This window comes from Narcine bancroftii, chromosome 11 (genome assembly GCF_036971445.1).
Source record: "Narcine bancroftii isolate sNarBan1 chromosome 11, sNarBan1.hap1, whole genome shotgun sequence".
In the NCBI taxonomy this organism is placed as follows: domain Eukaryota; kingdom Metazoa; phylum Chordata; class Chondrichthyes; order Torpediniformes; family Narcinidae; genus Narcine; species Narcine bancroftii.
In genome coordinates, this window is record NC_091479.1 from 69,680,928 (window position 1) to 69,697,908 (window position 16,981).

At 41.7% G+C, this 16,981-nt stretch overlaps 2 protein-coding genes across 12 annotated transcripts in view; one reads left to right on the forward strand and one right to left on the reverse strand.

Annotated features, from left to right (window-relative positions):
* The window catches only part of zcrb1 (zinc finger CCHC-type and RNA binding motif 1), a 64,125-nt gene extending 49,638 nt beyond the window's left edge, over nucleotides 1-14,487 (reverse strand). The window contains exons 1-4 of one of the 7 annotated variants that reach the window (XM_069903316.1): nucleotides 13,949-14,061; nucleotides 11,347-11,455; nucleotides 10,349-10,467; nucleotides 1,578-1,606 (exon numbers count right to left, since the gene is read on the reverse strand). In XM_069903316.1, coding sequence (XP_069759417.1) covers nucleotides 1,578-1,606; nucleotides 10,349-10,467; nucleotides 11,347-11,455; nucleotides 13,949-13,969 — 278 coding nt within the window. In that variant the 5' untranslated portion in view covers nucleotides 13,970-14,061. Of the gene's footprint in view, nucleotides 1-1,577; nucleotides 1,607-10,348; nucleotides 10,468-11,346; nucleotides 11,456-13,948 lie in introns of all 7 variants that reach the window. The other 6 variants (XM_069903311.1, XM_069903315.1, XM_069903309.1 and 3 more) reach the window with 6 other exon arrangements.
* The window catches only part of pphln1 (periphilin 1), a 141,678-nt gene continuing 139,003 nt past the window's right edge, over nucleotides 14,307-16,981 (forward strand). For 2 of the 5 annotated variants that reach the window (XM_069903303.1, XM_069903307.1), the window contains exon 1: nucleotides 14,377-14,546. The gene's annotated coding sequence lies outside the window, so the exon portion shown is untranslated. Of the gene's footprint in view, nucleotides 14,330-14,376; nucleotides 14,547-14,615; nucleotides 14,639-15,027; nucleotides 15,118-16,981 lie in introns of those variants that run through there. The other 3 variants (XM_069903306.1, XM_069903305.1, XM_069903304.1) reach the window with 3 other exon arrangements.

The following is a 16,981-nucleotide window of genomic DNA, read 5'->3' on the forward strand; positions in this document are numbered from 1 at the left end:
CAAATGATGCACCAACACTAACTTTGCATTCAATGTCACCAAAACTAAGGAGCTGATTGTTGACTTCAGGAAGTGAAAACCAGAGGTGTACAATCCAGTGATCATTGGGGGAAATTAGAGGTGGAGAGGGTGAATAGATTTAAGTTTTTGGGAGTCATCATCTCAGAGGGTCTTTACTGGTTCCCAACTCACTAATGGCATCGCGAAAAAAGCACGTCAGCATCTCTACTTCCTCAGGAGTTGCGGAGGTTTGGTAGGACTTTGGAAACCCTGGCAAATTTCTAGATGTATGGTACAAAGTGTGCTGACCAGCTGCACCATAGACTGGTCTGGGACATTAATAACCAACAAGCGTAAAGCCTGCAAAAGATAGTGGACACAACCTAGGACATCACAGGCAAAACCCTCCCCACCATCAAGAATGTCTACGGGGAACATTACCATCAGAGAGCAGCAGCAATCATCAAGGATTCACAACATCCAGCACATACTCTATACAGTATAGGTGCCACAAGACTCACACTACCAAGTTCAGGAACAGTTGCTACCCCTCCACCATCAAACACCTCAATAACAAACTCAATCAGGGACTTATTTAAGGAATTGTTTGTTTTTTCCTCCCCCCCCCCCCACCTTGTATTGAACAGTTGATTACATGCATACATTGTGTAGTTTTTTTGCAATGCCTGCAGGAAAAAGAATCTCAAGGTTGTATGTGATGTCTGTCATGTGTGTACTCTGACAATAAATCTGGAATCTGTATTTGAATCTGCTTTTTTCTTTTAAACCATCTCCTTCCACCCAGATCAAGGATAGGGTTTCCCTTATCATCTTCTTCTGCCCCTCTACCATTTACTTTCACTGTATTATCCTTCATAATTTCAAGTTACCTCCAAAAGAAATCCCTCATTGCATGTCTTCCCCTTCCTGTCCTTCCAGCATTAGTCAGATGAATAAAATAGGGCAATTAGTCCTCGGGCCCACAGACTCCACCAGAAACCAGAGCACCAAGAGCAAATCCATATGGTCCCAAACAGAATGTGTAAATTCAAACAGATAGCATTAGAAGTCAGAATTGGGTTACTATAGCTAACAGTTCTACTTGTTGCACTATCCTCATTTTGAAGGGACTGTCCACTCTGACACCTGGTCCTCTCTTTCTTAAAGCAGTTTCCCTTGCCACACAGCACATGCTCCATCTGCCCTTTCATCTCTTGCTTTGCCACTGTGCAAGTCCCAAACTGCCAACCAAATGAAGCAATAATTCAGATGAAAGTTAAAGCAAAAGAAATACAACAGAATGTTTCCCTTCACAGGGGAATCAAAGGGAAACATGGTTTCTAAATAAGGGGTCACTCATTTTAGTTGGAGATCTGGAGAAATCTTGTTCCTCAGATTCATGAATCATTGGAACTCAGCCTTATAGGTCAATGGAGGCTAAAATTACAGAATTCTTTTCCCCAAGACTGAAAGCTATTTCTTATGAATATCCTATGGATGCTGCGTGACCTGCTATGTTTTGATAGGAACACTCAAATTTTCTCAATAAGAAATTGATCAAAAATGGTTTTACTTACTTTACAACTGTGCCATACTTGGAAAAAATCTGAAATGAAAAGACTCATTAATTAAAACTGGATATACACAGAACATTAAAGTTGTACACATATTGACATAATAATAAAGCTACTCTTTGCAGATGATGCCGCTTTAGTTGCCCATTCAGAGCCAGCTCTTCAGCGCTTGACGTCCTGCTTTGCGGAAACTGCCAAAATGTTTGGCCTGGAAGTCAGCCTGAAGAAAACTGAGGTCCTCCATCAGCCAGCTCCCCACCATGACTACCAGCCCCCCCACATCTCCATCGGGCACACAAAACTCAAAACGGTCAACCAGTTTACCTATCTCGGCTGCACCATTTCATCAGATGCAAGGATCGACAATGAGATAGACAACAGACTCGCCAAGGCAAATAGCGCCTTTGGAAGACTACACAAAAGAGTCTGGAAAAACAACCAACTGAAAAACCTCACAAAGATAAGCGTATACAGAGCCGTTGTCATACCCACACTCCTGTTCGGCTCCGAATCATGGGTCCTCTACCGGCACCACCTACGGCTCCTAGAACGCTTCCACCAGCGTTGTCTCCGCTCCATCCTCAACATCCATTGGAGCGCTCACACCCCTAACGTCGAGGTACTCGAGATGGCAGAGGTCGACAGCATCGAGTCCACGCTGCTGAAGATCCAGCTGCGCTGGATGGGTCACGTCTCCAGAATGGAGGACCATCACCTTCCCAAGATCGTATTATATGGCGAGCTCTCCACTGGCCACCGTGACAGAGGTGCACCAAAGAAAAGGTACAAGGACTGCCTAAAGAAATCTCTTGGTGCCTGCCACATTGACCACCGCCAGTGGGCTGATAACGCCTCAAACCGTGCATCTTGGCGCCTCACAGTTTGGCGGGCAGCAGCCTCCTTTGAAGAAGACCGCAGAGCCCACCTCACTGACAAAAGGCAAAGGAGGAAAAACCCAACACCCAACCCCAACCAACCAATTTTCCCTTGCAACCGCTGCAATCGTGTCTGCCTGTCCCGCATCGGACTGGTCAGCCACAAACGAGCCTGCAGCTGACGTGGACTTTTTACCCCCTCCATAAATCTTCGTCCGCGAAGCCAAGCCAAAGAAGAATAAAGCTTGTGATGAATTCAAAGCAAATGTTTAAGAACAATTGACTGGAACAAGTGAAACAATCAATTCTATATTTTGTTACCTTGGCAACTATGAACACAGCATTTTTATGGAAATTGGGGTGCAACTGTATACTTCAATTCACCACAAGAAGAAAAACCAGAGAGAACAATGAGCAACTCCTCTCCCTTTTAGGCTTTTAGCTTGTTCTTATTCAAGATATCAAATTAAGGTTCCAACTCCATTTTTAAAACTTTTATGTTAAGCCACATAAATTCAAAATAATTTTGATAATAAAAACCACTTGAATAACTCAACAATTTCACAAGGTCTGCTCAGAATTGGTTCACCAACTCAAGAATGCTCCACCTATTTCTCCCTATCTAGGAAAAGCAACCAATATATTTTAAATGTAGACAAATATGGTTACACGAGCCTGTGATGCCCAAATACTCTAATTAACCAACAATCCCATACGTCTTGAATGATGGGAGGAAACTGGAGCACCAGGAGGAAACCCTCACAGACATGGGGAGAACATAACAACTCCTTTGAGACAGCGTCAGAGTTAAACTTGGGTCATCGGTGCTGTAATAGCCTTGCACTCAGCCCTACACTAACTGTGCCGCCCTAACATATTCTTACACACCAAACAAATTCTCTTCTCCCATCAGGAAGGCTCAAGGGTGTGAACATGCACACTGACAGGCTTAAAGATGATTTCTTCCTCACAACCAATCATATCTGAATGAACCCCTCAACAGTGCTTCCCCTGATTGGTGAAAATTAAACTTTCTTTTCATTGCAATCCTATACTCTTTATTTTACACAGCTGTATGAATGTTAGAGATAAACCATTAGAAGAACCCTTCTCCTTGAACCAGGTATAATGTGATAAATAAACTGCCAAGTGATTACCCACCAGAAAGAAATGAGATGTGCATGGTCATCAGGCTAGGATAACTTTGGATTTAGCTCTGCTTTTTGCCATGATTGCATAATCTACTGCCATGGGAAAAATAAATTTTTAAATTTTTTTTGGTTTTCAAATATATATAATATACATCTTTTACATACATAAAATAGTCTGCTTACAGCTTACACATAAAATGCTTTTCTTAAAAATACAATTTTTTCATAAATATCTATATTAATATAAAAAATGCTATTTAAACATTAACTTAACCAAACTTTAGTCAAATAAAACAAAATCTTCAAACAATAAACCTTCTCGTTTCACCCCCCCATGCCCTTCTCTTTAACACAAAAAATAGATGAATATTGTGTCTTTCCGTCTACCATCAGAGCTTACAATCTACATTCTATTAAAAAAGATACAAAATCGAGGGAAGATCATGAATTTACAGCAGCATTATTGTACTTGTGCACCAACATAATTCAAGTATGGTTGCCAGATCTTGAGGAATGTATCATATTTGTTTCTTATATTATATGTGATTTTTCCATAGGTATACAACTGTCCATTTCTGATATCCATCGTGCCAGAGCAATCGGTGTATCTGACTTCCATGAAACTGCCACCACTAATGCAATCTTAATAAAAGCTATTTGAAATTCTGTGAGGTTATTGCTAATATCTATAAAATTTCCCAATAACAGGTTACCTGGAAAGTTAACTCCAGTAATCCTTGTTAAGACTTCTGATGTTTCTTGCCAGAAAGAATCAACTTTCATACATGATCCTACAAAAGCATCTGATATTTCTGGTTTTGATTTGTGTAGTCTTTGTGCAAAAAGTTGTATTGCACCAAGCTATACCATGCATAATAATCGAGGTTACCCCATCTTTGCACCATTCAGACCAAGATTGTTCTGGTAGATTTCTTGCCAGATCTGCTTCCCATCTTTCTCTTGATCTATTTAATCCAGGCTTTTTTCCTTCCATTTGTAGGGCATAATATATTTGGGTAATAAATTTGGGCATATTACCCATCCGTAATTGTGTTCCAATTCACTTACTCCCAGAGGAGTTGTGTCATTTCCCCAGTTTTTTTCTTAGAAAAGCCCTTAATTGCAGATAATAAAGGAAAGTACCATTTGGAATTCCATAGGTTTGCTTCATTTGTTCAAATGACATCAAGACACCATTTTTGTAGCAGTCCGCAATATGGTCAATCCCCTTCTGTAGCCATATATTTAAAATCCTATTTCCCATTATCAAAGGAAGCATCAGGTTATTACATAACTATCTTAACTAAATTCCAGTTTTCCTTCCTATATTATCATTAATATCCTGCCAAATTGTTACCATTCAAATTAATATATGGTTTGAAGTCTTTTTTCCTAATAAATTTTAAATTCCATTTATAAATAAAATCTTTAATCAGTGTTTCATCCATTCCCTGTAATCCCATATGCAACCATTTTGGTGGGTTTGTATCAAAGAAGATGCCAAAAATCTTAATTGTGAAGCCAAGCAATATTTTTCAAAATCTGGGAGTCACAGCCCCCCCCCCCCCCAGTTTATGATCCCATGTCAATTTTTCTAATGCTGTTCTTGGTACTTTATTATTCCATAGGAATTGTCTGACTAAATTATTTATTGTCTTAAAAACCTTTTTTTTGGTAACTGTATTGGTATCAAATATTGAATTATTGGCATTATCTTCATTTTGATAGAGGCAGGTCCTTCCATTATTGTAGGTCTTGTTTGCCAGAGATTTTGCTATTATTTTATAATCTGTGTTTAATAAAGATATTGGTCGATAGGAAGAAGTTTTAAGTGGATCCCTATTCCTTTTTGGGAACACAGTAATTATTGCCATTGAGCAAGAGTCCAATAACGTCTGTTTCTATTGCTCGCTCTATTACATCATTAACAAATCCTTAAATTCTTCGTAAAACTCAAGAGGAAATCCATTTTTGTCTGGTGCTTTATTAGCTTGAAGAGTTCCTAATGTTTTCTAAATTTCCTCCCAAGTGAAATTTAAATCCATTTCTTGTCTATCGTTATCATTCAGTTTCACCAGTTCCACAAGATCTAGAAATTCATCTATTTCAGTCTCATTTCCCGGCTGGAGACTGAAAATTTGGTTGGGTAGTACCAGGACAAGATTCCTTTATTGTCATGTAATAGTACAGAACAAATAATATTACATGAAATTGCCTTCTGCCCGCTGTAAGGCAGACAAAGAGTCGCCATTATTTTTGCCCAGCCCCCATTATAATAAGAGAAAGAATAAAAAAAATTCCTTCAGAGTCACTGAGTGTCCAGGGATTTGGCACTAGCGCTCCTGCCACTACATAGACACCTGCTCCAGATCCAAACCTCCGACATGATCAGGAATCAAGTCTTCAGTGCTTGAGGCCCTTTGGGAGCCCTTCTTGCCCTCAGCACCATCTTGAATTCCAGCTCAGATACTTGGTTTTCATGAGGCAGTCTCCAGCAGCCTGCAATCTGTGTGAGTTCCCTAATCACAAGTCGCTCAGAGCCTGTTGGGTCTCTCAGCCGTTGAGGCACTCACTTGTATGCTGCTCACAGGAGCTGATTGTGGACTTCAGGAACTGGAAGCAGTAGGACCACGTACTTATCTTCATTGAAGAGAAAGCAGCAGAAAAAAGTTCCTTCAAGTTCTTGGGTCCTGTACAATGGAAAATCTCTCCTTTAGCCAGCACAATGAGGCAACTGTAAAGGCAGCACACAAATGATTCTGGTGAAAAGTCGAGGAGATTCGGCATGTTAGCATACTGGTTAGCACCATGCTATTACAGCACCAGTAGCCGGGTACAAAGCCAGCACTGTCTGAGAGGAGTTTGTACATTCTCCCTGGTCCCGTGTGTCTTCCAGTTTCCTCCCATACTTCAAAACATATGGGAGTTGTAGGTTAATTGGGCTATTTGGGCAGTACAGGTTCATGGGCCAGAAGGGCCATTTACTGGGCTGTATATCTAAATTAAAAAATTGAATGCCATCAAACTTCAACAGTTGGATTGTGGAAAATACTGGCTGGTTCCATCACAGCATAGTTTGGAAACTTGCACACCGAGGAACGCAAAAGGCTACAGAAAAGGGCAAACCTAGCCAATTCCATCACGGGCACCAACCTCCTGTTTTATGAAAATATTTCAAGGTACAGAAGCTAGATGTCTGTAACTTTAAGCATTAAGAACAGCTTTGTCCCACTGGACTATCCTCCCTCCCCCAAACAGCTGTTAGGTTCTTAAACTCCTTGCATTAACCAAACTGTAAACTCCTCCAGAACCATTGAAGGATCTGGAACCACAAAGGAAACCGCAGATGCTGGAATTGAAGTTAATCACAATCTGAAGGAATTCTGGGTCAAACAAATGTTCAAGTTTTGAGCCAAACCCCTTCTTTAAGATTGGAGATGCATCAAAGAGAAGCCAGTGTGAAGAGGACCTTTTTGCATTGGCTTCTCTTTTACATATCCCCACTCAATAAGGATTTTGGCTCAAAAAATTGACCATTCTTTTTTCTCCAACTGATGCTGCTTGACCTGAGTTCCTCCAGCAGATTGTACTTAATCATTACAAGATCTCTCTGCTCTCAGTTTCAAACTTATTTGTCACATTATACTTACAAGGGTTCTTCTGAGCAGTTTAGGAAGTTATCCCTAATGTTCACAGTCATATATAGAAAACAATTTGCAGTACTGAGATATAATGGAAAGTAATGTCAACTGGTACCAAGTGACCAGGGAGATAGCTCAAGGATCAGTAGTTGATCCAAAGCTATTCACAAAGTACATCAATAATTTAGATGAGTGAGCTAAATATAAATACTTCTTGTTTGCTGTCAACACAAAGCTGGGAGAAGGGAGGCAGAAATGGGAGCTGTGATGTGATGTAAAGAGGCTTCAATTTGATTGAGTCAAGAAGGGCAACCTCATGACAGATACAATTTAAGATGGATAGAAGAGGTTACCCACTTTGGTCCTAAATACAGAAAGGCAAGTTCTTATCTGAATAGCAAGATTAGGAAATGGGAAGGTGTATTAAAATCTGGGTGCCTTATATTCCTGCAACTGCAAGCATTATTTGCAACAAGCAATTAAGAAGGTACATTGGCCTTCACTTCAAGAGAATTTCACTACACAAATAAGGATATCTTCTGTAGTTGTACAGGGGCTTGGTGATATCTCATCTGGAGATGTATGTGTAGTTTTAATCTCTTTACCCAAGGTAAGATGTTCTTGTCATGGAAGTAGTATAAAGTATGATTCTGGAACTGACATACAAGGAGAAATTGACTAGCTGGGTTTATGTTCTCTTGAGCAAAGAAAAAAAGAGAAGGTATCTTGTACAGTAACATACAAAAGTGCTGGAGAATCTTAGCACATCAGTCAATACAGCAAGGGTAACCAATGTTTCAGGAACCGACTCTCTGGTCAAAGTATGAGCAAAAAGTAGGCAGGCGCCTACGTAAAAAAAGTGGGGAAAGAAGGGGCAGGGGAAGGAGTACAGGCTAACAGAGGATGATGATGGGAGAGTAGGAGAGGAAAAAAGCTGAGGTGATGGGGAGAGGGTGGCGGTGGATAGAGGAGGAAAGGAGACAAAGTGGTAGGGAAAGAGAAAGACTCAAAGGAGAGGTTTAATGGATACTGAAGAAACTGGAGAGAGCTCAGAAAGGATATCCAGTGTTATTACTCCAGTTTGCGAGTAGCCTCAGTTTGACAGTACATGATGTCAAGCATAGACATGGTGTTAGAATCGTGTGTGGCATTAAAAAGGCTGGCTACTGGGAGAACTTTGTTATTGCAGCAGACAGAGAAAAGGTGCTCAATGAAGCAATCTCCCAGTCTGAGCCCATTCTCTCTGATGTAGAGGCCCTGATGGAAGCACTTGATGCAGCAGATGATCCCTGCAGATTCACAAATGTTGCTTGGCACCCCAAATGGTGGTGAGGGAAGTGGTGTGGGTTAAGAGAAGCAATTTTGTGGATACAGGGGTAAGTACTGAGGGGGAAATTAGTGGGAAGGAATGAGTAAGCTCCAGAGGGAGTGGTCCTTCCAGAAAGCAGAGAGGGAAAGACGTGTCTAGTGTTGTAGATGGCAGAAACTGCAGAAGATAAATTGTTCGATGTGGAGGTTTGTGGGGTGGAAGATGAGGATAAGGACAATCCTATCCTTATTGTGCCGTGGTGCAGAGGGGGCCAAGCAGATGAGCAGGAAATAGAGATGTAGGTAAGAGCAGAGTTAATGGCAGGAGAGAGAAGGTCAACAGGGATCTTGCAGACACCTGTGAAATACTGTTGGACCAAACTGACAAAATACCAGAAGGATATTCTGATGATTGAAGAGTTCATAAGCTGAAGTCAATGTCTCAGGATACGGTAGATGCCATTTGGAACCAAGAGCAGAGAAATTTCTTCACTCAGAAGGTGATAAACCTAGAGACTTCAACCATAAAAGCCAACAGAGACCAAATCAATAAATTTATTTTAAGAGGAGTAATGATAATTGTTAATGCCAAGGGAACAAAGCACAAGGAGTGAAGACATAACAGGCAACTGAAGTGGATGATCAGCCATGAACATGTTGAATGTTGTAGCAGAGCTAAAGGATTTAATGGCCTGTTCCTAGTCCTATTTCCTTTTATAGTTCCAATGTTGAAACACTTCAGGATATTTGCTGGGAAAATAGCAGAATATCCATCATGTCAGCTTCCATGATCAATCTTGACATGAGAATCAATAACAGAAAAAAACTTGACCAAGTTATGTCTTTCATTCTCATTCTCATGGTGAAATCCACCAAGCAGTCCAGTGACTTTTGTAACTTTAACCTGGTTGTTTATGCAAAGAGCATCAATGACCATAAAGGTGAAGTGCTCTTGACTTTCACTCCCACAGCTGGTACACAAATTCTAAATGAAGTGCTGAATCAAATGTCAAAGCACATTTGTAATAATATATTCAACCTCAGAAGTAGTACATAGATTCTTTCCCTATCAAGAATTTACAAAATAAGCAGGTCATTTTTACAAACCAGAGATGAAAATTCACATCCCTCAAGCTCAATTTTGTCCTAAATACAGGGGGTTTACATTATGGGGAAACATTGTGAAATAAAATTCTTATCTTGAAAGGTGTTTTGCATATGCATCAAAACACTTCTGTTGCATTTCAGAGTTAAAAAAAAATCAAACAATAACCTAAAATACAGAAATAATTAAATATATAATTGTTAATAAAATTAAGAATAATATGTTAAAAAGTGTACCCTTTCAAGGGACATTTCAAGGAAAAGACAAGATTGGTCAGGTTTTGACTGGATGGACACAGTATCTTGTGTGGGAATCATTGTACATGTAAAAAAAAAACTGAAGATGTTGGAAAACTGGAGAAATAAAATTCTGGAAGAACTTAGTGGATCAGGCAGCATCCATTAGACTCTTGAATGAACCATAAAATAGCAAATTATATCGCCTTCACTCTGTAACATCTGATCTCACTGTTCTGTGTCTTGTACTATGCATGATATGTCCAGCTGGACTGCTCATAAAATAATCTGATTAGATTGATAGTAAGCTTCAACCAAAAACACCAGTCGAATTTCCAGCCACACAATTCATAATTCATTAAAAACAATTATTTCAGTATTCTTGAAGAGAAGAATACTGTTCGCATACAAAAACATACTTCCGCACACATCAATTCAGCAGTGAAAACAAGATTTACCTTGTGCAGATCACTATTTGTCAGAGAAAATGGCAAATTTGATACATAAACTGTGCTTTTGCTTGGTGCGAGACCCCCACTCATTTTCTTTTCATCTGAAGTTTTTCTTTCACATGTAGCTGCAAGATAGAAAAATCACAATTGAAGATATAATTCTTTCCATAGGCAGTGAGAATGCTGAACGACTAAAGAAACTGCTTACACCAACAAGCTGAGATTCTTATATTGACGACACAATATTTATTTATTTGCACACATGAATACGTCCTGCATATGCATTGTTTGTATGTTTGTTATGTCTGGTTATGTGTCTACATGTTTTATACTGAGGACAGGAGAACACTGTTTCGTCAGGTTGTACTTATGCAGTCAGATGACAATAAACGGCTTGACTTAATATGGTTAATGTTTGATCTAATTATATTATCAACACAAGAGAAAACAAATATTCAAAAAGTTTATGCATCTATGTACACAAAATACATGGTATTTAGAAGAGGGTTGATGAAGCTTCTTCATATGATCAATGGCACATAAAGTACTGAAAACTCATCTGACATGCAAGAGCTTGCATAACAGGCCATTTTTCTTTTGGCCATCTTGAGCTATCAGCAAACTTTTCAAAAGGCTGAAAATATGTATCTCTCTCTTTCTCTCTCATCGAAAAGAGGAACTAGACTTACCGCTCTACTAGCCAAAAATATCTCTCCAGGAGTTTATAGCCTCAATTTTCTTAACTCCCTCCATTGCAATTTTTAACTTCTCTAATTCAAACAATCTGTCTTTCAATTTGTTCCAAGTTATACTTTTAGACTTTCATCCTCCTCTCTCTATTCTTCAGTTTCCTCTCCCTCACATTTCCTGTTTTTCAGCTTCCTCTGCCTCAATTTTGTTTCTATAATTCAAACTCCTATCTTTCTTTCTTCTTCCACCCTCAATTTCTCCAATTCATAAGATCTATCCTCCAGAAAATTGTTTCTCAGCAAAGTTTCCCTCACCTATATATTTCATTACAGTCCTCTGTATTTGTATTTTCTTCATCCAATGCTTGACTTCACCCAGTTTTAATTCCTTAGTAATGACCAGCAGTTCCTCTTTTCTTGTTCTCTGCAGCACCACAGATGATAGGTGTAACAAAAATATATCAACATCAATTGCTAGTTTTTCCACACACACAAGCTTTAAATTAACTTGGAAAAATCAATTAACTAATAAATCACAAAAACTCCAAAAGTTTAAGACCCCAAAACTCCAAATATTTCAATCCGAAACAGACAAGGGCAGATACTTTAGTGTAGGTCACATACAAACACTCCAAAACAGATCTCATTTAAAATACTGGAGCTCTGCTCAAGCAAGACAGGGCAGCTCCAAGGACCTTTGCAAAAGCTTTGAAGTGTGCCCAAGGGACTTCACTAATGGATTGTTGTTTTGTAAAGCAACAGATGAAAGAACTCAGAGGATTAGATCCGGAGCTGCAGGTTGTCTAGAGTGCAGCTTGTTCCAAGACTGTCATGTGGATTTTTTGCAAGCAGAGAAGGAGTCAAACAGACTTTTCTCTGTGTGAGAGAGAGAGAGAGAGAGAGAGAGAGAGAGAGATCAGTTCTGCAGTTTTACAGTTCAGCAGCAGCTGGGACTGGAACCTGACAAGCTTGTGGAAAAACCCCATTTGTTAGAAGAATTGTAAGTGCTTAGTTCAGCCTGGTCAAAGCCCTTGAGGTCCATTCAAGAGGATTGACTGCCTAATGTTTCATTTAAAATAGGGAAACAAAAATAACTCTGTAGCTGATTAAAAGGGATCAGTTTCTCCGAAAGCCAACAAGAACCTTCCTGAGCAGTAACCATTTACCTTTCAAGCACCAAAGCCTGGCGACCTTCATAAATGTTAAATTCTGTGCACAGTGCAAGAATTGCCTGCAATCAGTGTACTTGGAGGAATGAGATTGGTCTGTGAATCAAAGAACCTTTCTGAACTTCCACACCCATTACATACATGTGGTCTTAGAATTAGAAGGGGGATTAACTGAGGTTAAGTTAATAGTAACAAGATAAAGATTGATCGTGTTATTACATTGAAAGAAAATTAAAAGTGACTTGTTGTTTAAGTAATCATTGCCTTGGTGAATTACTATTGCTGCTGAGTTTTAGAGTCCTCTGGGCTATTACGTGACAATAATGGAACCTTTACACTCACACCACTCTCTGTGTGAAGAAGTTACCCCTAATGTTCCCCTCAACCTTAACCCATGTCCTTTGGTTTGCATCTCACCTATCCTCAGTGGAATAATCCTACCAACGTTTACTCAATATATCCCCCTCATAATTTTAAATACCTCTATTAAATCTCCCTTTACTCTTCTACACTCCGGGAGGGGGGGGGGGGGGTAAATCCCAACCTGTTTAACCTTTCCCTGTAACTCAGTTCTTGAAGTCCAGAGAACATCCTAGCACATCTTCTCTGCACTTCTCCCCATCTTATCAAGATCTTGGATGGCAAAACGGCACAAAAATCCAATTTTTATTTCTGATATTTCAACATGCGCAATTTGGATTTACCGTGTTAATACCAAGTGTCATGTTGCATCCACTTTGAGCAGCTGCTTCTCTTGAAATAAACACTATTTGGATAAAAGTGCCTCCCCGCTCACCGCAGCAGCCTCGCTCAAGGTGAAAGAGATGAGAACCCCAAGTAAAACACAAAACCCATTGGGGATCGAAGTAAAATCACAACGCTGGAGAAACTCGGCCGGTCAATGGAGAGGAGGTAAAGTTCCCCGTCACCAACGTTTTGGGCTCAAGCCCGAGACGTTGTGATGAATGTTCAGCTTTGCTATGTAAGGTACATCGTTTGACCTGCGGTGTTTCCCCAACATTGTTGAACTATCACACCCGGTGGAATTCCGTCCAGATTACCTCACAAAGATAAGCGTATACAGAGCCGTTGTCATACCCACACTCCTGTTCGGCTCCGAATCATGGGTCCTCTACAGGCATCACCTACGGCTCCTAGAACGCTTCCACCAGCGTTGTCTCCGCTCCATCCTCAACATTCATTGGAGCGCTTTCATCCCTAACGTCGAAGTATTCGAGATGGCAGAGGTCGACAGCATCGAGTCCACGCTGCTGAAGATCCAGCTGCGCTGGGTGGGTCACGTCTCCAGAATGGAGGACCATCGCCTTCCCAAGATCGTGTTATATGGCGAGCTCTCCACTGGCCACCGTGACAGAGGTGCACCAAAGAAAAGGTACAAGGACTGCCTAAAGAAATCTCTTGGTGCCTGCCACATTGACCACCGCCAGTGGGCTGATAACGCCTCAAACCGTGCATCTTGGCGCCTCACAGTTTGGCGGGCAGAAACCTCCTTTGAAGAAGACCGCAGAGCCCACCTCACTGACAAAAGGCAAAGGAGGAAAAACCCAACACCCAACCCCAACCAACCAATTTTCCCCTGCAACCACTGCAACCGTGTCTGCCTGTCCCGCATCGGACTTGTCAGCCACAAACGAGCCTGCAGTTGACGTGGACATTTACCCCCTCCATAAATCTTTGTCCGCGAAGCCAAGCCAAAGAGAAAAAGAAAAAGTTGCCTGGCTTCCTACCTGCTCTGTTCCTACCCTCATTGGCTCCACATCTCGTCAAGGAGCTCAGCCACCATGTTACCGTGAAGGTTGTCTCCTCTCCTGCGTCACGCCAGACCTGATGGTCGGGTGGGGATGGTGGGGGGGGGTCCTCACTCCTCACGCGGTTCGAAGAGAGAGAGTTTGTATTTTCACGTGCCAACGCGAACACGCATCTAAATAAATGTTCGGAATGCCGGCCTTTCCGCGCCGCCCATTTCTCACCGGTTCCCACTAATTGATAATGGTTTGAATTCAATTCCGGTGTCAAACTCAAGCGAACGCAAACTGGCCTTAGGCCGGCTTTCTCCTCTCCACTCAATCCTGGTCCGGAGCGGGTGATTGGACGAGAGCTCCGCACAAGTAGGTGGGGGGAAAGGGATGGAAGTCTCGCGCGGTTTCGGCCCAAGGTCTCGGGCATGCGCGCTGCCCGTTCCGGGACGGGGGTTTGGAGGCGTTTGAACGGCTCGGAGGGAAGGTCGCGCGGTGGGAACGGCCTCCCTTCATACGGGGTCAGGACGGTGTGGTTTCCCTGGCAACGGGTGGCGCTCACATGGCGGCCGGCCTGTGATAGAGGAAGGTTTGTTCTCCTCCCCGGGTCCTGGGCCAGCGCCAGCCTGATGCCTTTGAGCAGGAGGGTGGAGACGGTGTGGATGTGTCTGTCGTGTTGATGTATGGCACATCCGTATTCTTGGGTTGCTGTTTCCAGGCTGTATTTCCACTCTTGCAATTCATGACGATATTTTGTCTCCTTTCTATCTGGACGCCAAATTCAAGGCTTGCCTCTCCTTTCTCTTCCCCCCCCTCCCAACTTTCTTTAATTTATCGTTTCCCCTTCTCCAATTCGGGCTGTCAAACGAAAGTAGAGTGAGTGAGGTATTTGGGCATTGATTTGCACTATGTGGGGTTTGTCATGATAATGAATATGTATGAGATGTACCGGAAGTCACGTGGTATGAGAGATAGATAAGTGCACAAGCAGGAGAACAAAGGAAACTGGAAAATAAAGACACTGACAAGTTTACCTGATAAAACTGGTGTTCGATGTTTTATTAACTTCACATTTCGGGCCACAAATGTGACATTGGCGACGAGGATGAAAGAAGCTTGAAGAAAATTAAAGACTAAAGAAGATTACAGAGAACTTCAAGGTGATAAGAATTTTCTCTTTGACTCAGTACTTTTGGGGCTGGAATATTTCCTCATGGCTGGTGCAGACGGTGACTTTCTAACACATAGTGGAATTGCTCATTTTGACCCAACAGTGCTTGCACTGTAAGTGTGAAGTGGAAGGCATGGCTGGAAGAATTTGAATCCTACGCCGACAGTCGTGGCCTATTTCTAGATACCGGTACAGTTAAACAAAAAGCGCAGAGGAGGGCATTACTTCTTTTCACGGCTGGACCCGCAGTTCAGGAAACATTTAAGACACTTTTGAATACTGTAAGAAAGGATGAGTACCGGAAAGCGGTAGATGCATTAAATGCACACTATGTAGTGACACCGAATGCTACATTTCAACACCATTTGTTTCGGAGAACGAGACAAGAAGATGACCAGACAATTGCTCAGTACGTGACGAGACTACGCCAGCTAGCTGTTGGATGCAATTACATGCCAGCTGATTTGGACAACCACTTATTGGATCAAGTCGTACAGCACTGCAGATCAGATAAACTCAGAAGACGTCTACTGGAAAGAGGGAGTGAGTTGGAACTCACCGATGCTTTAGCCATTGCTGCTGCATTAGAGGCTGTTGAAGGGCAATTTCATACCATGACCCTGAAAGACAACTCAAGCCAGCAAATTAAGAGGCTCTCACATCGCCATAATCAGCCAAGATATACGTCGACACAGGACATGGAGTGTTATCGATGTGGAAACCGAGGTCATTTTGGAAAAGACCCATATTGCCCGGCCAAAGGCAAAGTTTGCAGAAAGTGTGGAGGGAAGGACCACTTTGCAAAGAAGTGCAAAAGCAAGTCCAATGCAGACCAGAAGAGGAAGAGTACAACTTCCAAAGGCAAAGCCTGGGGGAAAGGAAAGTATCCTGGAAAGAAAGATGCCATTCGCCAGATAGACGGTGACGATGATGATACCCAGGAGGGACAGAGTTGTTAACAATTTACGTTGAATGATGTACATCATGAGAAGGTCCCAGTGATCATTGGTGGAGTGACAGTGCAGGTCATTGTAGACTCAGGCAGTGACAGTAATGTGATCGACATTTATGGGAGAAGTTGAAAAGGAAAAAGATCATCTGTACCTCAAAGAAGTGTTCCAAGAAACTGTATCCATACGCAGCAACCAAGCCATTGCAGACCATTGGATGTTTTACTACAACTGTTGAAGCTGGAGATAAGTACACCAAAGCAGAGTTTATGGTCATAGAAGAGAGAGGAGAACCATTGCTTAAGACCTGGCAATACTTCATATTGGAGCTTGTGTCAATTCAATTCAGTCATACGAGGATATGAAGCCAGAATTCCCCGCAGTCTTCCAAGGAGTAGGAAAGCTGAAAGGTCGACAATTGAAGCTAGCGGTAGATGAAACGGTCAAACCCAAGGCACAACCAATGCGCCGAACTCCGTTTGGACTTCGTGGGAAAGTCGAAGCTAAAATTAAAGAATTGATCGAACAAGACATTATTGAACCGGTGGAACATTCGACACAATGGGTCAGTCCCGTAGTGATTGTGCCCAAACCAAAGGGTGACATAAGACTATGTGTGACATGAGAATGGCCAATGAAGCTATAATTAGAGAATGACACCCTATACCAACAGTGGAGGAAATACTTCAAGAACTAACTACCAGCAAGGTATTCTCAAAAATTGATCTGAAATGGGGCTATCATCAATTAGAGCTGGATCCAGGTTCCTGAGATGTAACAACATTTGTGACTCACTGTGGATTGTATCGTTACAAGAGACTATCATTTGGAATTAATGCAGCTTCGGAGATCTACCAGTATGAAATCCATCGAGTGATTCAAGGCATTCCTGGAGTTGCCAAC